Source organism: Epinephelus moara, chromosome 5 (genome assembly GCF_006386435.1).
Source record: "Epinephelus moara isolate mb chromosome 5, YSFRI_EMoa_1.0, whole genome shotgun sequence".
In the NCBI taxonomy this organism is placed as follows: Eukaryota; Metazoa; Chordata; class Actinopteri; order Perciformes; family Serranidae; genus Epinephelus; species Epinephelus moara.
In genome coordinates, this window is record NC_065510.1 from 10,813,791 (window position 1) to 10,834,735 (window position 20,945).

General features: G+C 42.6%; 1 protein-coding gene across 1 annotated transcript; it reads left to right on the forward strand.

The window, feature by feature from the left end:
* The first annotated feature begins 366 nt into the window (after positions 1 to 366).
* Positions 367 to 20,893, forward strand: bmerb1 (bMERB domain containing 1). Its single transcript, XM_050043991.1, has 6 exons — positions 367 to 628; positions 7,720 to 7,840; positions 13,341 to 13,414; positions 15,750 to 15,864; positions 18,229 to 18,311; positions 18,419 to 20,893. Exons 1-6 carry the CDS (start codon positions 541 to 543, stop codon positions 18,535 to 18,537), a joined length of 600 nt encoding a protein of 199 aa, XP_049899948.1. The 5' UTR covers positions 367 to 540; the 3' UTR covers positions 18,538 to 20,893.
* The last annotated feature ends 52 nt before the right edge of the window (positions 20,894 to 20,945 follow it).

A 20,945-nucleotide genomic window follows, 5' to 3' on the forward strand; every position in this document is an offset into this window, starting at 1 on the left:
AACAGGCTGCTCAAGCAGATTCGACTAATTTTGCCATATGCAGCTAGACCCCCTTATGTGGAAACATCTGCCACTTGTCATTTGGTAGATATTTCAGCCTGCCAAGAAGTGCACTTCAGAGACAAAACGCTTAAAGAGCCATTACCTCCTGCAGCTTCCACATCCCTTTATTATTAATAAATACCTGAAATATTTCCAGACAGAGCTCTGGCACTCTAAAAACAAACCCTCGAACAGGCTGACAGTAAAAACTTCCCTGCAACTGTGTGCCTATTGTTTTATTTTTACCGTCATCTCGGTGCCAGTGGGTGTCTCCTAAGCTTTCACATCCCTGCCTGCGCTGCGCATGCTCCCTGCATCCTCTCCTCCATCCACACGTCGAGGGACTTGAAAGCTTGAATAAAGATGCTCAACGTCTCGGGTCGCTGGAGCCTTGTCACCGGGTGAAACTGAGTTATCAGGAGGGACGCGCACACACACAGGAGCTGTGTAGATTTAGCAGAAAGACTATCCAGGTTTCGGGCGGGCACTTCCACCGACATGGAACTGAAGAAATCTATTTCGGACACCGAGCGCGCGCTCAGGAGCTACGGCGCCGTGTCGGAGACGGCATGGACAACAGACAAAGGTGAGCGTCATGTATTAAAATAAGATGATGTTTCACTGCCTGCTGCTCAGATATAGCAGGTTAACGTGTTGGGTTTTGCAGCATATGTTGCACTCTGAGAAAACACAAACAGCACTTAGCGCTGAAATGGTTAATACATGACTCACAAAGGTTTGGGATGTAGCTATCAATAGCGCTGCCTCGGTGCTATAGGGCCTATTAATGCCCCTTCATGCACACTATGGGTGTTGCGGGGTTTGTGAATGAATTTGGGCCAAAAGGGGGGTACACCACAGATACAGCAAGCCCGGCTCATTTCTGAAACTTGTGCACATTTGATTCAGTCTGATGCAGAATGAAGCAGCTGTTAATCAATACCCCGGTCCTCTGCTCTCACCAATACAGCCTATAAAGCTACTCTGGATTTTACATTTACAAGCATATTTGAGTTTAAGGCAAATGCCTATTTTCCTCACTTTTAGTGCTTATTTTTAACCCTTTGAAACCTGAGTCGACATCAGTTCTCTTGTGCTGCATTAAGACGCCTTTCACAAGCATGTAAACCTTTGAAACCTGAGCAAATTGGTTTGATTTATTTTTGATAACACAGGGGAAAAGGCAGTGAGCAGTTTGGCAAGAAATGTCCCACATATTGCAAGAAATAAGGAAAAGATGACAAGGAAATAACCTGAAAATTAGTTTGAAAATTTTGACATTTTTACTTAATTTATTTAATTATTTTTTTAGCACTTTTAAAAAAATAATTTCCTTGCTTTTTTTTTGTTTTTAATTTTTGTTTTTATTTTGTTATTGCTAATTTTCAGGTAATTTCTTGTAATTATTTATTTATTTTATTTTTATTTTATTTATCTTGGTTTCTTTGGGTCATGTTTTGTTGAATTGTACAGGGGATGAACACTAAAATAACAGTTTCTGCACAATCATTTCTGCACAATCATGATAATAACTTCTAGTGACACAGTACATCACCACACACTACAGATATAAAAATGACTGTACAAGCTGTACAAACACAGTTTCTTGAACATTGTGAGAGCTACTGAAAACCCTGTTTCTATTATTTTGTCTTGCATCTCTTTTATTTGTCATTCATGGCTGCAATTAATGATTATTTCCCTGATAACTGATTCTCATTTGGTCTGTAAAACATTAGAAATACTATAAAAAAAGGTCCTGTTACAGTATGCCAAAGTCCAGTGTGACATCTCTGAATTGCTTGTTTTCAACAAAGCAAAACATATTCAATTTACAGTGATATAAACTGAGAAAAGCAGCACATTGTCACTTCTGAGAAGCTTAAAATCAGAGAATATTTTGCATTATGCTGACGCATGACAATAACTATCAATTAATTTCCTGTCAGTCGACTTGTTTAGTCAGCTCTAAACAAACTGCAGCTTCAAAGTGACCATAAAGCTGCACAAACACAGTTTGGACAAAAATAAACATCATTAGCTGCAGAGCTGTTGTGTCAGATGTTTCTGTTATTTTGTCCCGCTATCTAATCCCAAGTGATGACGGGCGATGATGGATGACGCATGTGCTGACAGCAGAGGCAACAAAGTGATAACGTGCTTTAAGATGCGTCCATCCTGGTTGGTTCCACTGACGATAACAAATCACAGGAGAGCAGGGTGTGAAGAAACTTCCAGATGAAGTCAGAGAAGAAGGGAAAAATGCAGTGGATATTTTTAGACACAGAACCAGCCATTGCACTCTCTCTCTCTCTCTCTCTCTCTCTCTCTCTCTCTCTCTCTCTCTCTCTCTCTCTCTCTCTCTTTCTGTCTAACACAAACACACAGTCAGAAAACAAGACAGAGGTAAAGCAGAGCTACGCCTCCCCAGGTTTATCTCTTCTCTCAAAAACTGCCTGTGTTTACCTTGCATTTTCTATTTTGTGCTCCTTTATTTCGAGGAGTGAGTCCAGAGGCAACAGCAGTGTGTATATATACAGTGTGACTGCAGGATGTGTCAGGGGCGTCTGCATTGGATGTCACACAGATGCTGACATTTCCCTGTTGTCGAGCCCCATGTGGCCGCTGCACTGTGCACGATCCAGGCTGTTTATTTCTCATTAAGTCCTAATGCTGATGTACACTGATGATCCAGTTTGTTTTAATGAAACAAAGCTGATTTATTATGTGTGTGAGGAGACTGGCTCACGTCTGCAGGTGATGTGAGGAGCAGGGTTGCCTATAACTTCAGATAACCTCACCTGTCCCCTGGTGGACATGCAGCTTTTAATTATAACGTATCAAAGGTGTTGGTTCCTTGTAATGTCTTTAATGCTGAGTGTGTGTGAGCGGCCTGTTCAAATGAGAGGGTGCTGTTAAAACATTATTGAGCTGGCACTTTGCCACCAGTCAGGACGTAATGCAGCTTGGTGTTATTGATGGTTAGCACGTGGCTGGAGTGTGCAAAGAAAAACAAGACAGAAAGGGGACACAGAAAAGATGAAAAAACAAAAACATCTTTAGCTCCTGCTGTGTTTTGTATCGTGCTGCAGTTCCATGATATGAAGTTTGATTTTGGCGTCAGAGTCTTTTGTCAGCAGACACGTCGGGCGATGATTCAACATCAACGTGGCACAAACAAACCGGGGCCCTCCTGTGCAGACTTCTGTCTGCTGTGGTGAGTCAGCTCCGTCCTCATGAAAAGTACCACAAACGCAGACTGCAGTTCATGTTGCTGCAGGAGGACGGAGAGCTGGTACAGTCCTCTAATGTTAGAAGACACACTGTGGATAAATGTCATGCGTCACATTTGATAGCTCCGGATTAAAGATGCAAATAGTTTGTTTATTCAGGTGCACAAAGACCTATCAGCTTTGGCAGTGTGGTCGTGTCAGTAAGGGATGGCGTTACAGCCAGTATGGACAGGAGGATTAATATCCATATGGACAGGTGCATGTCTAGCCTATATGGATATTAATGATAAAATAAGCAAAAATGGCAAAAAAAGTCTCTGGTTCAAGCTTCTCAAATGTAAATATTTGCTGGTTTCCATAATAATTTATGATTATAAACTAAATATGTTGGGTTTTGGCAGTTGGTGGGATGAAAAACAGCATTTAATGACATCAACTTAGACTCTGGGAAACTATTCACTCTTTCTAACATTACAGACCAAACATTCCATCAGTTAAACACGAAGAAAATTAATCACTAATGAAAATAATTGCTACTTGCAGCCCTGCTGTTTTAGGAAGACACTGATAGCAGGTATCGGTGTCAGCTTCATGTTCAGGATCCAGTCTCACTGCAGTACATTTGCTGTCTCTGTGAAATATTCATGTTCTGCACAGAAGTGAAAGATAGATAACTGTTCATGTCTCAGGCCTGCAGAGATGTGGAGTGTAGTCTGACAGGTGAACGCTGGTCATATCATTATGTTGAAGTATTATATGATACTTTTTTTAAGAGATGCTCCAATGATTGAGTGTTACATCTCCATAATAGCTTGAAAAAGGGCAAAATTTAAGCAGCAAAGGCCGAGATATCCAGACCTGGCCTCTAGTATGGGTCACACCAATAACCCTGCATCCTACACTTCTAATAACGCAACTTGTCTTCAATTAGACCCTGCCTGCCTGGTAAATGTCATAGACTGTTTAAAATAATGAACGTAGCCTTCGTGACATCGCCCACTGGTTTGTGGGCTTCAGTTCTGATGCCTTGAGTTCATCATTTTGGTCGCCACCATCTTGGTTTTAGAGCAAGAAGTGACCATATTGGGACAAGAGGGTCGAGATGACCTGTAGTCTGACGTGCACCTCCCCAGAAATGTAACTACACGTCGCGATGACGCAGTACTCCTGTCTACTTGTGTAAGCTGAAACCATTTCCCTCAGTGGAAACAAAGCTTTTATTTACTTTTATCTCAGAGATAAGAAACAATAAATTGTGTAGACAGTAAAGCCTCCACAAAAATGGAGCAAAAATATGTACCTTTACTTTTCTTAAATGTTGCTGTTGTCCCTGGTTTTATATGAGAAGAGGAAAAGATTGCTAGCTGCTAGGCTAATTTATACAATGTAAAACGCCATAGGCTTGGGCTAATAACATTAGCATGTTGTATTTGTGGGGAAAATGTGTCCAGATAAAGACAAGTGTTTGTCTGTGAATGCTGCGAGTTATAGTGAAGCTGATTTGTGTACTTGTGTTTGAAATTGTCTCTATTAAGCCATGTTTAATGTGTGTTTTGATTCGACAAAACTTTACAGCACTTCACAGTAACCTCCGCTGCCGACTAGTGTTTTGGAGGTGTAACTGCAGTGACACGGACACACCACTACACAAGTATAAATGCTAGCTTGGTGTAGCATGGTGCTAGCTTGGTTATAGCATGGTGCATTTACAGGCTATGGTTAACTGTGAAAATGCTAATTTCATTTAGTTAAAACCAGGCTTGGACATTAGACTCCTTAGAGTGTCTTTTAGTACATCAAACACTTTTTAGGTGACCCAATCATTGCATTTAACTTTCATGAACTGAGAACACACTAAAATAGCAACAACTACGGCTATGCCTGTACTCTGTGAATCTGGGGATCCTCCACAGTTATGTTGCCTTATCAACATTGTAGCAGTGGTAGCAACTTGACAGTGGAAGTCACCCCTGTCACCAAAAGCGGCCACGCCCTTATCCATCCATTTTTAACTGCTTATTCGAAGCAGAGTTGCGGGGGCAGCAGGCTGAGCAAAGCACCCCAGACATCCCTCTCCCCAGCAACGCTTTCCAGCTCCTCCTGGGGGAACCCAAGGCGTTCTCAGGCCAGACGAGATATGTAATCCCTCTGCGTGTTCTGCCCAGGAGGCATCCTGATCAGATGCCCAAACCACCTCAACTGACCCCTCTAGAAGCGAAGGAGCAGCTCCACTTCAAGCTCCCTCTGGATGTCCAAGCTCCTTACCCTATCTCTAAGGTTGAGCCCAGCCACCCTTAAATATGCAAAACTTTAAGCCTTAATGAAATGTAAATGGTTGAGTTCTGAAAAAAAATCACCCCCGTACAGTAGGCACTTCAGCATTAGCTTCATTTTCTAGCCCCGGAGGTTGCTGCTTGGTTAATGTCCATGTCTTTCAAATTCCATACCCCCAGTTTTTAACACAAGTTTTCTGTTAAAAGTCTGAAGTGTGAAGATGAAACTAAGATAGCCATGATGATGTCACTTCAGCATCATCAGGGTAATTTTCCTGAAACTTGACATAGCTCCTTCCAAAGCCACAGAGGACATGATACAGCTGTTCTCACTGAGCTGAGTAATGCTCCTCATGATGAGTTAACTGATCTTCATGTGTAACACTGGGGGAATGCTCCTTTAATTATTTGCAGTGGAGACAGATGGCGATATTTGGAGGAAGAACGCTTGATGACATGAAAGAGAAGGAGAAGGAAACCAGGACAACACGCTAATACACAATCAGCTCCTTCAGTTTCACAGCCATGGAATATATTTGTGTCAGCAAATTAAGATCCATACTGTTTCTTGTATGTTTTCAGGTGCTGGTAAAGTCATTTGCAGTGGTCAGTGTATTGATCAGTGCAATAAGTGTTTGGTCAGTGTAGTCAGTGATGGAGAGTGTGAGGTCAGTCGTCCAGTTCAGGGAGGAATAACCCAATCAGCAATAAGCCACAGCTGCTCATTGATCCATGTCAGTGTGAAGACGTTTTTTTTTTCTTCTTTAACAATCTTCCTCTTTTGAAAAAGATCTCAAAGTGCCTGTTTCGCATGGTTAAATCCTGCTTGTCCTCATGTCACACACATCTTCACATCATCAGTGACTGAAGGCTTTTAATGGAAAGCAGTCATTTGTGCCTGAGACACTGCTGTGACTCTGAGACGCAAATCACCCCTCTCAATTAGACACGCTGCTTTCTCTCCAAATATCATGTTCTTGGCTGATGTGAGATGACACGTCACAGGGAGACGGGGTGAGAGATGTGTCTGCCAAGACGCTGACACTGTGAGAAAGTTTTTTAAGGATTAAAAAGACAGAAATTAGGACGAACTCGTGAGTGTATTTCTCACATGAAATTGAAGGAAAACAAATACACGATTAACATGTAACCAGGAGTTTTCTCTTTGTAATTTAAACCAGAAAATAATCTTCAAACTCGGAAGCACCATCAAAGGTTATTTGTCTTTACTTACTTAGTCATCATCCACGTCACTGATGATTAATTATGAACAATGTAAATACTTTGTGAAAGCCTGTAAGAAGGTTTTGTCACGTCCCTCGCTGAGTGATACTGACGCAGGAGGCACCCATTGGCACCTCTATGAGACATACCGGGCTTTGAAGAAATCGTTGACAGTACTGACACCAGGTTCAGTTGCGTCTGTCGGAGCTTTGAATATTCATGGGTAATTGTTGATGAAGCTTCGAAGCTCCTAAGATGGTATTCAGAACAACCCTACAAAAGAACGAGAATCTCCATGTAGGGTGGAGGCGAGGGGTGGCGGATGGGTCCAACAAACAGAGATTTTCACCCAGGATTCAGCTGTTTGTGTCCCGTGTGGAACCAAAAATCAATGCTTTTTTTTTTTTAAACCAACGTTATTTAACTTAGGTCTATCACATACTTAGGTCGCTCGTGCAAATTTACGTCACGTTACGAACTTATTTGAACCCAAAACATGATGTTTTTTCGCACCTAACCAACTCCGTTTTGTTGCCTCAACCTAACCACGACCATTTGACAGTGTTAACCATGTTACAGTGTGTTTCATCCAGGAGACAACTGTGCGTCACATACAGATGCTAAGGGATGTGTCACAGAGAGGCACCCTTCGGTGTCGGTATCACATGCTAAGGAACGTGAGAAAGTGTCGATATTTTATGAGCTTGGATGAGAATGAGTTGGAAAGCGCCAGAAGTCTACCATAAAATATCATTGTCAATTTCGATGTCGAGGTATTTGGTCAAAAATATGATATCTGGCTTTCAGCCCAGTGTCTAAAGCAGAGCTGTCCTTGTGGAAAAGACATTATCACTATAAGGACGTTGAGGGTTTCATTCTTCTGTCCTCCCCTGCCTTTAAAGTCTACTACCTTTTTTATTCCTACCTTTCCTCCCTCTGCCTCCCAGGTCATTCAGATGTGTCCATGGCAGAGAGCACCATGGCTCCAGAAGAGATCGAGGTGGAGATGGCTCGTATCCAGCGCCTGCGAGAGGTCCTGGTACGCCGGGAGTCCGAGCTGCGCTTCATGTGAGTTGCTGAGCTGTCATTTTTTTTGTGCTTTTGTAACACTGGATGTAATAGAGTGTGACAGAGATTGAATCGATACAGTGTAAAAAGCAACTCCTACGGCTGTCCTTGAGTGGATAATAAGGTTTTTCTGTGTTGGCACTCTCATGACACGCTGCAGAGACGCTTAAGTGTTCTCTCCTTGTGACATAAGTTGGCTCTTTTAAGGCTGCTCGATACTGAGAGAGGCAGCATTTGTCCATTGATTATGCAGAGGGTTGGACATGCCAATAGCAGCTGGATGAGTCACCATGATGAACTCAGCGGCTCGTCATCAGCATCAGCTTCAAGTATTATGGCATCCTGTATTTATTTCCTCTCTGTCTGAACCCTCGCTGCGTTTATCATAGGGATGTTGTGTCTGCGCTTTCTGTGGAGAATGACAACATGATCAGACAAATACTGAGGTCACACTGCAGCAGTACATTTTGTACAATACAAATCTGCTGTCTCAAGGTCCTGTCATTACAGTAAAATGACAGTTTGGATTTTATGAAGTGGGGTTGTATGAGGCACTTATCCATAGTCAGTGTGTTAACTAATGAGAGTATTTTCACTGCTTTACCTTACAGTCAGACAGTGATTTCCAACAGGGAACTGAAGCTTATGTTGCTCTCTTGATTATTGTTTTTGTACTTTTCCTGTTTTGTTGTTGTTGTTTTGCCTTTGATTTTTTTTATGTATTTGTTGTACGTTATGATGTCATGATTACTTGTGTGTACCCCAGGAAGAGTGGTTGCCACCATGGTTGAGGTTAATGAGGATCCAAATAAATAAATAAAGCCAGACTCCATTGAGAAAAACAGCAATTTAACATTGCTAAACACAGGAGCTGCTGGTCTACTGCTGCCTCCATCAGCTATTTAAAGGGCTGTCAAGCAACTTTTGCTGTGATAGTATTTAAGAAATTTCAATTGAAATGAACTTTGGCAGATGTGTCGTAGTAAAGCTGCTGGATTGGACACAATTGTCCGACCACCAACACTAGTCTGCAGTCCACCGCAATCCATTTTGTAAGGCAGTTAGTTAGTCAGTCACAGGTAGACTTACTCAGTTTGAACACCTGGTCGAGTGTGGCTTGCGAGGCTGAATGCTAGCGCTAGCATCAGAGGCCGTGTTAGCTCGGACCTCCGGGTTCATCGCTAAATGCTTTGCGTTGAGGGGATTCTTAGGATTCTCAAGTTCTCTGCTGGTACGGAAATTCCTTACTGCGGAAATTTCGGTGCTCCTATCAACAGTCCGGGTCAAAGGGCACCACTGAACGTGATTAATCAGCGTTCATTTTTTTTTTTAACACGTTATCTTTTCTGTGATTAATTTATTGAAATGAACGTGTTATTTTGACAGCTTATATTGTTTGTGATTTTGTGTGACTTTGGTGTTTAAAAGTTTTTGTGCAGATTCACCAAAGTCAGACAATAACACAAACTATCTAACTGACCGAGGTGGCGGTAGACCAGCAGCGCCCGTGTTCAGCTATCAAAGTTACTGTTACAGCTTCCCCGTCTAAACGGGCTGTCTGACGGAAAGGTAAATTGGTAAAAATACTTTCAATACAGGGTACACTTATGCTATCTTTTATTTTCTTTACGTGGCTAAAATACATTTGGCAGCACTCCTTTCTGCTTCTCCAAACTTGCCGTGTGCCATTCACCATCTATTGTATATAATAACTGACTATGGATAAGTACCTCATACAACCCCACTGCAAAAATCTGAACTATCCTTTAAGTGCACTGTCAGATAATGTGAAACAGGCTGCAGAATTCACTGACAAATACACACCCAAATCCCAAAATATTTAGTTTACTTCACTGTAAAACAAGTCATAGCAGCACATTTGGACATTTCAGAAGCTAAAACTATTAATTTTTTTGCATTTTTGCTTAAAAAGTTACTAAAATAATTAACAATTGTAACTTATTTCTCCTAGTCGATCAACTAGTCATTGCAGCCTTTTAATACAGTCTCACAGTAGACTACATGTAGGGCTCAACAGTACGACTGGAGACTATGTAAATTAATATATATATACATTTATATTTCTCTCTTTTTTCTCATTTTTAATGCTGATTCAAATACTGATTATTCATCTTTTTTTCCACTTGTTTGCATTTAGAAGTGGAGTTCAGTGAGAGCAGGTGGTGAATAAATCCTACACAACTGATACACAAACAAACAGCTTCACTCCATCATCACAAAAACAGAAAAACAAACAAGCAACAGCAGACAAACAGTGAACAACGTACCTCACACATCACAGGGACAAACAGTCGTACAATAGAAAATTAATTTTGGCATAACAATATTGGAGTTTCTCAGTTTGATTTTTTAACTTTCACTACATGTCACAATATACTGATATTGTAATATAAAATGACATACTCTGTGATGGAGGATTTCACACTCCTACTACATGTGATAAAACAAACAAAGCAGTTTTGCTGTTGAACTTGTTTTGTCACCATTTTTTGTTTTGCTTGTCAAATTCCACTTTCAATGAACCAGGAAAAAAAACTGCATTACATTATCATGAAGTGTCTCTAATATTGCACCTTCACAAAATTGAATTGACAGTGAAAATATGAGCCACAGTGTTGGGCACTGTTTATTTGTATGTGCTGAAAGTGCATCACATTGTCTCAGCGCTGTAACAGAACGGTGTTATTTTGTGGGTCATTACTCCTCTAACATGTGCAGCCGCGATGGCTGAGGTGTGGGATGATGCTGATACACATCTCAGAGAGCTCACTCAGTGGGTAATGCTAATTCACACGCCCACTTGAAAGGCTTCATTAGGCCGCCACGCTGCTTATTGCTTACGTCTCTGTTGTCAGGCTCCGTGTGGCTCAAGACGCCACATAAACACACACGCACACACACATATACACACATGCATACGCCCAAGTAGCAGATGGAGTGTCAGAGTGCAGAAGCTGCTGGAATCCACAGAAAGCACTGAAGGAGTGAAACATGAGGCAGAAAGAGGGAGAAGAACAGAGAAAGAGGAGGAGAAAGAAGCTGAAGGGAGGGGTCAAGAAGGGGAGAAAGAGAGGAGGGAGGTGTGAAACAGAGCAACAGGGATAAATGCAGAAGGAAGAGGAGGGCGGGGGGCTGTGGATGAGTCATCAGCCTGATCTATCACAGACAGAATTAAACCTGTGGTAGCTGTCACAGCTCCGCAGACAGAGAGGAAGAGAAGGAGGCGGGGATTTAGGGGAGAAGAGGGGGAGATGTGGAGGCCGGAGGGTGAGACGTCAGGGCTGCAGGGGCTCAGAGAGCTCCGAGAGCAGCGAGGATTGATTTATGTTGCATGTTTCCGTCTGCACACTCTCCACTGATGTGTGACACATCGGAGCCTGAGGCTGTGATGTCTTAATGACAAGTACAAGAGTGGATTTTTCAGTACAGCAGCAGAGATTAGTGCCGAAATGATCTGCCGACTAATCAATTATTCAATCGACAGAATAGATGATTAATCGTTTCAGTTATAAATAAAGCAAACATGCCAAGTATTCGATTTTGGGTGTGCAAACGGGAGGGTTTGATGCTTTTCTCTGATTTATATTAATGGTGAATTCAATATTTTTGGTTTTATACTGCAGGATTAATATTAGATTTACTCTTTTAGTCCAAAGCTAACAACAGTGCTTTTGTCCTACTTCTTTTTATCAGCCTCTCAAAGTCTTGTAACTATTAGTCCTTTATTTTCAAATATTTGCACATTTTCTTTTTAACTGTTTATTTTTTTGTGTTTTTCTTTTAAAATACAGTCACATATATTCTGGATGTCACAGATATTATTGTAGATGACACCATCTTTGTGATTACCGGTCATGGGTTTATCTTATTGACATAATCTACAAAATGTTGCCACCTTTCCTCTCAGTGAAAACTAATCTCTAATTATGTTTCATCACATCTTTTAACAAAGTTTAGTGGGCTGGAGGGTTTTCTGTTTCCAGTTTAACAAATGCAGTGTTTGAGCCAACAATGTCACAAAGCGTGTCATATTATTTTGGTTATTTGACAGTTCTGTCATAACTGCTTTCACTCCAAACGCTGCCAGACCTGATCTGGTGTGAGTCACTCCTGTAAAACCTCAGACAGATCTTAGAATATTTTAGAAGAAGGAGAAGAAGAAGACGAAGAAGAAGAAGAAGACGGCACACAAAGACCTGAAATACACACACATGCACAAACAGGACCTATACATGCATTAAAGGGAGAGATGTCAGAGTGAGAGTGAGGGCTGCCTTGGACAGGACACCTCTGCAGTGGGCAGAGGGCTTGGCGAGGATGGAGCACCTGCCACAGCAAGCAAGCACATCATCTGTAGTCATTTTGACTTGACCAGCGACTTCACTGCAAGCCAATAGGCTGTTGAAACAGATGAGCAGCCTTAAGTTCTAAAACCAGCTGCCGGCGATTTGACCAGCAGAGTTGCAGGTGACAGGAGTTCACAGTGCTGCAACCTTTCTCTGCAACATTTCAAAACAGTTTCGTCTCATCGCGAATACTTGGTCTGAACTGGGCTTTAGAGATTCCTCAATTCTGATTGGTTGTTTTTCGTGAACCTTGGTAGATTAGAGGCAATAAGAGGAGACTATCACAGACTATCTTGGTGCTTCTCAAAGTCAAGGATGCCACCTTGGCAGGATGGGTCCTACAGAGGCTGGGCAAGACTTCCTCCTATTACTCTATGAATCCACATCGGAACAGGCTGGCGAGTGCTCAGGTGTGCGTCACTGAAGAGGCCCTGTCTTTAATTCCGGCAAATTGTGCAAAGATTTGTGGGTACTTGACAGGATCCTTGACAACGGAACAGCCCTTTGGCGGGATTCAGTGACGTAGCTTCATTGAAATTTAGAGGTATGAGGATCCCTCCTTGACTTTAAGAAGCACCACCTGTCTCATATAATACTGTGAGGATGTCGTGACAGTTTCAGCAAATATGACAAGAAGTTCTTTTGTAAAAGTTACCTTCTGTACCTTTAGGAAGAATGGATAAATCCCCGTAACAACATGCTAGGAGGGGTCAGAAACAACTTGTAATCGATTGTTTTGTTCGTAAGGACGAGAGCTACTGATTTGATAATTGACAGGTTCTTGAGAAAGCCTGGAAATGATAACAGATAACAAATGAAATAATAACTTTCCCCAGCCCAAGTTGGGCAAAAATATTCAAGTTTAAAAGATGAATTTCTGAGCTTTTGGAAACTGTGAACTTTTCACTCGATCAAGACGTGCCTGACAGATTTCACTGTACAAATCCTTCGCACAGATGTTGCAGCTACGCCTGTTTTTCCTCCCGGATCCACGATACAACACAACTCTGCCCAACATCATTCCAATCAGATAAAGATGTCCAAAGTGGATGTGGAAGCAGCTAATAATATCTGCTGTCCCTCAAACTGATGGAGGCCAGTGATTTACTGTTTTCTTTCTCCTTTCCTTCTAGGATGGATGACATTCAGCTCTGCAAAGACATCATGAGCTTAAAGCAGGAGCTGAGACAGATTGTCGCAGTACCAGGTACGGCTCAAACACACACACACAGATATACACACACACACTCCTAAAGAAAACCATCTGTAAGCATTTCAGGAAAGAAACCTCTGAAATTGATCCTCTGTGTGCGAAATTGTCCACACTTCCTGTTTGGACTCGACCAAAAATAGAGTTTTTTTGGCAGAAAGTGCTTCTGTTTGCAGCTCGCAAGAGTCCCATAACCCCAGCGGGTGTCGTGGTGATTTATAGGGAGAGCCGTTACGCTAAACTACGCAGGATTGATTGTAAGTCTCAGGGACATGGTGGAGTTATGAGGGAGAGATAATCATACACACACAAACACACATGCATCATCAGTGTGAAGGCAGTGTGAGCTGAGGGAAGCTTTCCAGACACGGCATCCAAAATGAATTTCAGTAAACACTCATTTTTACTCCCTGGGTGTTTCTGTGGTGTGTCTATGGAACTGAGTACAGAATCAAAGTGAGCTCCAGTTTTGTTTGTGTCTGAAGTGCAGCGGGAATGAGATGAAGTGGCTCACTGACGTCATCTCACATAGTACACATGCATGAAGCTCTGCATGCAGGGAGCCTGGCAACAGTGTGTGGGGGCAGGAGGGGCTAGTGTCGTGTTCAAGGCCACGCACAAACACACACATATACACAGCTAAGAGGCACATGTATGTCCAGTGACGTGTCAATCACAGGGCTATTTTTAACCACTAGACTCTGTACATTGCAGGGTTTAATGTACAGCGTGATGCCAGAAAGGCAAAGATAGATAGATAGATAGATAGATAGATAGATAGATAGATAGATACAATACATAAGGTGCCAATTGAAATAAATAAAGGGGGACAAAGGATCTCCTGAGGCATTCCAACGCAAAGAAATAAGGTGATCACTGCAGCTGCTTCTCTGTCCAGCCATGATGTTGTGTAGAGGGTGGCTTGTTCCCGTGGATGACCTGCACCTTGCTCTGCGTGCATCTCTCCACCACAGTCCCCACTGAATCCAAGATCCGGCCAAGTACTGAACCTGCCTTCTTAATCCGCTTGTCCAGACGTGGATTTACCTCTGTGGTTACGTCTGATGTCCTGATTTGTGTTGATTTGATACAGGGCTGCAGTCAGGATTTTAAAAACACTAAGGTCATTTTTTCCATTTCCACTGTGAAAAGTTGTGTATGGTACCAATGGAACCGTTCCGTGCCGTCCCCATGTTTGGTCCCCCCTCTGTTGGGGTACCTAGCACCCCATGTTTGGTCCCCCCTCTGTTGGGGTACCTAGCACACAGATCTGGTACTAAAAGGTGGAGCTCTGCTTAGGGCTGAGTTGTGGCTGGTTTTGAGGCTCATATAACCGTGCTCATGCATTAAAATTTTTATTGTTGTCTTCCTGTTGTTGTGTTTCTTTAAAACAAATTCCCTTCAACAGAATCCAGAGGTCATGACCTCTCCGTCCTCAACAGTGGCTGTAGCTTTGATTGGATTGCATTATACCGTTAAGCATTCCTATTATTTTGTCCACCCCCTATGCTTATGGGATTACTGCTCGCACAAACTGCACATAAAAACTGCCCCTCGCTGACATTCCCATGAGCCACTGGGGCCTCATGTTTGCAGCTGCTGTGGGTTCTGGCAGCCCATAACTCCATTCCAGCACAATGAGAGTCACATGACACACAGACCGCGCGGCCTCTCCGGCTCCTCTGACATTGGGATTTATACGTTGTAGCCACGCGCCCCTCAGATTGTTCTGCCCCCGGGGGAAACACAGTGTAGCCGCACTGCTCCACTTTGTTTCCGGATGGGAGAAAGAGCTGATGTGTGCAGTCAATTTTCCCATTTTCCCCACCTAGCCTGGATACAGGCAGTGTCAGACAACCTGCCTCTGCAACTGTCTGCGCATGTGTGTGTGTGTACTTTATGTTAGGTCTGTTTATGTGTGTCTTCCTCTGTGTGTTACAGTGTGAAGGTTAGGAAAGTGAAACAAAGCAAAGAGGATGAGTTTGTAGATCTCTGACTCTGAATGCAAATTCCTTTGCAAAGTGAAACAAAACAAAAAACAGAGCTCTCTGCCATTTGCATAATTAAGTCAGTGTCTTATTTGTAATACATTATACATGAATGAGAGAATTAAGGGTCTGTTTGCGATGTGACTCAGTGTTTAAGAGCCAGCTGACTCTGCTATAAGGTCAGCTTGTAAAGGTCAGTTGCGACTAAATGTACAAAACCTGCATTTATATTTTATGAGACGAATAAGTGGAGTATCATGATTTCAGTTCAGTCTGCTTGTCCCTGTAGTCACCCATTTATTTATTTGTTTGTGACTTTTATTTTCTGTGTCCTTACCCCCCAGAGAAAGAAAAAAACAAGAAGCACAGGCAGCGGGAGGAAGAGCTGATCCTGAAGATTCATAAACTGGTGCAGAAGAGGGATTTCCTGGTCGACGATGCTGAGGTGGAGAGATTAAGGTACATACAGCCACAGTTAATATCTGGGCTCTGCGGGTGGTGACTGACTGTTTGTTTACTCAGACAGTGTTGGGTTGAACTGCTTCCACTGTTTGTTTCTTCATTTGATAGACACAGGAAGCTTTGAGAAACAGCGGGAAGGAGGCTCATTAGAGTAATGTGAGCGTGATTGAAGGCGGGGGATGGGGTCACTTCATCATCACAGTACTGCCTGCTGTGTGTGTATGTGTGTGTGTGTGTGTGTGTGTGTGTAGGAGGCTGACTGATGACCATGGCTCTGCATTATCATTTTCTGCTCCCTCCTCCTCCTCCTCCTCTGCTCCCACAGATAACCCGCAGAGTGTGACACAGAGATAACTTTCAGATAGACGTGATAATGATGTAAAATCATAGTCTGGTTTGGAAACACTGGATGAGCAAATGGTGAAGTTTCTCTGAGCGACTGCAAAGGTTCATTTTAAAAGAGGACTATTAGACATGCTCTGGTAATGGGTTAAATTAATCACTGTAATGAGTTAGTCTGTCACTGACAGTTTGAACAAGCTAGGCTAGCAGCTTTGTGAGGCTGCACGGCTAAATGCTAAATATTAGCTGACGTTCTGTTTACAAACTCTCACACCACATCTCATTTATCAAGTCGTATGCTCAGTGCTTCCCAAACACATGCATTTTGCTATAGACTGTATATAATAATGGATGTAGTCACCCTCATGTCACCCATTGGTTTGTGGACTCACGTTTTGAAGCCTCGAGTCTGACATTTCGGCTGTCACTATCTTGGTTTTTGGAGCCAGAAATGATCATATTTGGACAAAAAAGCAGAGCTGTGGAGGAGCAAGCAGTGGATCTGACTCATTGTCTGTAGTGACACCTGTCACTAATAGCAGCCTGATCCTAAATATGTGTAACTTTAAGCCTTAATAAAATATTAACAGGTGAGTTATATAAAAAGTCACTCCCCGTACAGTTGTCATGAATGTTGAAATTAGCTATAGAGGGCATTTTAACATGGGGGTCTATGGGGATCGGCTGGCTTCTGGAGCCAACCTCAAGTGGCCGTTCAAAGAACTGCAGTTTTTGGCACTTAAGCTTTGGCTCCATTTTCAACCCCCGAGGTTGCTGCTTGATTTTTGCTAAAAACAACTCATCAGTACAAACAGTGTCATGCACGGCAGAGGGGTTGTGCCTGGGCAAACACAAGCTTTTGAACCCTGCTCAAGATGAGCTCATATATATGCTCAGGCAGGATACTTGTTGGCAGTGTTTTATACTGAAAAGTTTGAGTGAAAATATGTGTTTGGGAGTTTCTGAGCATAAGACTGGACTTGCTGTGAGGCGACAATGCTGACCACTGTATCACCGTGCTGCCTTGGATATGGTTTTGCTGTTGTTAAACGTGGTCCCCAATGACTTCCATTGATGAAGAATGTTGGTAAAGATTCTTAGTCATCCAGGTCATGGTAATCTTAAGTGCTATATCGTAGGCAACTGGACTTGCTTGCGTTTCATCAAGATGTTTCACCTCTCATCCAAGAGGCTTCTTCAGTTCTAACAGACTGGTGCGGAGCCGCAGGCTTTAACCCCTGTGTGGGGGTGAGGTCACATGTAAGTCGTTGACCCACCTGGCCATAATGTGTGCCAATAGGTCTAAACAACCACTCCACAAGCACATGGCACATTATAGGAGAGCCAGCTTCTCGATTCAAGACTCAGCTGTCCACTTACATCTTAAGGAGATGAGACACTCCTTTGAGGACAGCAATGCTCACATCTTGGCCAGAGAAGACAGATGGTTTGAAAGAGGCGCGAAAGAAGCCATCTTCGTCAAATTGGAACGCCCCTAGTTCAACAGAGGAGTTGGCCTATGACACCACTTCTCACACATTTACAATACAGTCTTGAGATCCCTCCCCAGATAGCATGGACCCACCTAACCCTAACGACACACATGATGGCCGGGTAGGTCAACGACTCACATGTGACCTCAACGACTCTGTAAGGGTTCACACCCACACAGGGGTTAAAGCCTGTGACTCCACACCAGTCTGTTAGAACTGAAGAAGCCTCTTGGATGAGAGGTGAAACATCTTTAAGAAACTCAAGCAAGTCCAGATGCCTACGATATAGCACTTAATTAATGAAAAATGTTCGCCTTTATTGGATTCTCCGTTCACTGTGGAGGCATTATAAAAATAATAAAAAAATAATAATAGTAATACGTGGTGATTAACTGATACATAAATGGTCATTTTGTGGGGCCCAAACAGTGGTTCAGGTTCATAAAGCTGTCCAGTAACTAAAAAAAATCTGTACCGACTGCATTGTATTCAAACAGCTGACTGTGTGACTGTATCTTAATCTCAGGGAGCGAGAGGAGGATAAGGAGATGGCTGAGTTCCTCAGACTGAAGCTGATGCCGCTGGAGAAGAAGCTCAAAGCCACACAAAGTGAGTGACAATGTCTGGGCGAAAAAAAAAACAGCCAGAGTGAGGCAGGATTAGTGTTCCCTTTCACTTTGTCGGTGTCATGATTCTCTTTTTCCTCTCTATTTAAGATCCTCCAAAGCCCAAGAGACAAATCCCAGAGCCGCCTCCCAACAAACCATCCATCACCAAGTCAGGAGTGGCCATCATAAAGGATTGCTGCGGAGCCACCCAGTGTGCCGTCATGTAACTGACACAGACCTCCTAACGACCTGTGTCAGAAACAACACACTCGCATCTCATGACATGCCATAAATCTCTTCCTGTGACGGAGAACCTCTGTCAGCTATGGTTTCCCCTTGAAACTGTTCAGGAATCAGGTTTGCAAATGAATCACAGATTAAGTTTCAGCCTCAAGATTTCAGCCCGGAGTTTGGGAGCTGATCCCTGATCAGTGCACGTGGGAAACCTTGATGAATATGTATTTGAAGTAAAGGGAACTACAAGCACAATGATTAGAAAGTAAATAAATGCTGGGGTTCTCTGTCTGACAGGAAAAAAAACATCTATTATCACCCCGTCATGTTTGACAATGGGCATTTATTTCTCCATTTCAGCCCTTTAACATCAACCAGTTAACCTCTGTTACTTTCAGGAGTTTTTATCTTTGTTCCCAGGTGGGACGGACATGTGGCCCAGACGAACAATATGGTTATTGGTATAAAAAAATGGTATAAATATTTGAGGGAGGGCAGCAAGTGGATGCTTTTGCATTGGAGCTGAGCAATATTTTTGACTTCATGCATTGGCTCAACATCAGTTTAATTCTCTATCTGTGATTCTGTGATATCTAATGTACTGGATTTAAAGGTTGAGTGTGTCGGATTTAGTGGCATCTAGTGGTCAGGTTGCAGACTGCAACCAACTGAAACTTCTCAGAAGAGAACCAGGCTCCCAGGAAGTGGCTAAACAGTAGAATTACACCGTCATGTGATGCCATTGGGCACAGGATTACTTTTTCCCATTAACTTACAAGGCGACAGAAACGTCTGTAAATCAATGTATACATTTTTTTGAGCTTCACAGCACCTGTGAAATGACTCATTTCATCACCAGAATTTGATCCATTTGGCCTGATAATACTTGAAAAGTCTAAAAGAAGCTGAGCCGGAAGGTGAAGCTTACTGGTCCATCTACGTTCCAACCCTCACCTATGGTCATGAGGTCTGGGAACGTCTTGGGTTCCCCCAGGAGGAGCTGGAAAGCGTCACTGGGGAGAGGGACATCTGGGGTGCTTTGCTTGGCCTGCTGCCCCTAAGACCCAGATAAGCGGATGAAAATGGATGGATGGATATTATATTCTATTTCTGCCAATATATCCCCCTTGATCCCATGCTGGACCGTTAGAGCTTTGGCAGCTTTAAAAAATCTGTGGTGGTCATTGTAAGTTAACAAAACACAGAAAATACTCACACAGTTGCTACAGAGTTGGGTCATATCAGCTGTGTGTTTGAACATTTGCATTTCACTCTGTAGTGGCTAATCCTTACTAGCATGCAACCTCATATGACCCAGTTCTGTAGCCGTGTTTCCACTGGTTCACAGCTCTTTCATTATGTTGTTTAACCCCTGTTTCTGCCAACACTTTAGGGCCTACTGTTTGGGATTTAGTGGCATCTGAGGTTGCAGACCAACTAAAACTTTTCCCATGTGCCAAGCAAGAATTCAACAACACTAGAGCCAGTGTTTGGGTTGTGTGTTTTGGGATACTGTAGACATAACTTGGCAGACTCCGAAGAAGAGGACCTGCTCCGTATTAGATATAAACCAGGCCCACAAGAGTACACCAAACCATGTAACGTCTGGGTCTATGGTCCCAATGATGCGGATGATGTGGGTAATTTTATACATAAGAGGTCAAACGTTTCGGCTTCATGCTGACCAACTTTCAATGAATTAAAAGTGCCCCACCTCCACCCCTGCATCCCGTTCTCTTTACACATCCATGATATAAACAGTTCTTTCTGAAGTATAGAAAACACGATCATTAGTTTCAGGTGATTATACACTAAAGAAAGCATTATATTTATTATATTTCTGCTGATATATCCTCCTGAATCCTACACACTGGACCTTTATAAATAATTTTATTCAACATGGTGGGGTGTTGTTCTAAATGATCCACTGTGCTTGCTCATTTCCCACATACTCTTCATACTAACATCATCTCAGCCATCAGCTACCGGGAATTACTGACCGTGGTAGTATGACATCATTCATAGTTATTATGGATATTGCTGACAAACAACTTGCATCCTCTGAATTTAGTCTTGCGTTTTTATGATAAACACCAGGAAATGAAATGAATGCAACTCTCTTGTAAATGCCTACAATAGACGGTGTATGTTTGAGTGTATTTAGGACATTAGTGACTCCTGTCAAGCAAAGTGTTGCTCTCTGTCACTTTACCCTCCTTCTGATAACTTAGCGTTCTGTAGTAGTAGTGAATTTATGAAGGTCCTTATGTTGAATATTGAACAAATATGCAGAAAATAAGCTGAAACTACCTGTACATACATGTTTAAATAAAGAGCATCTTTCAGGAACACTGGGTGATTCTTCATTGAGTCATTTGATTTCTCTGAAACAAACTGATTG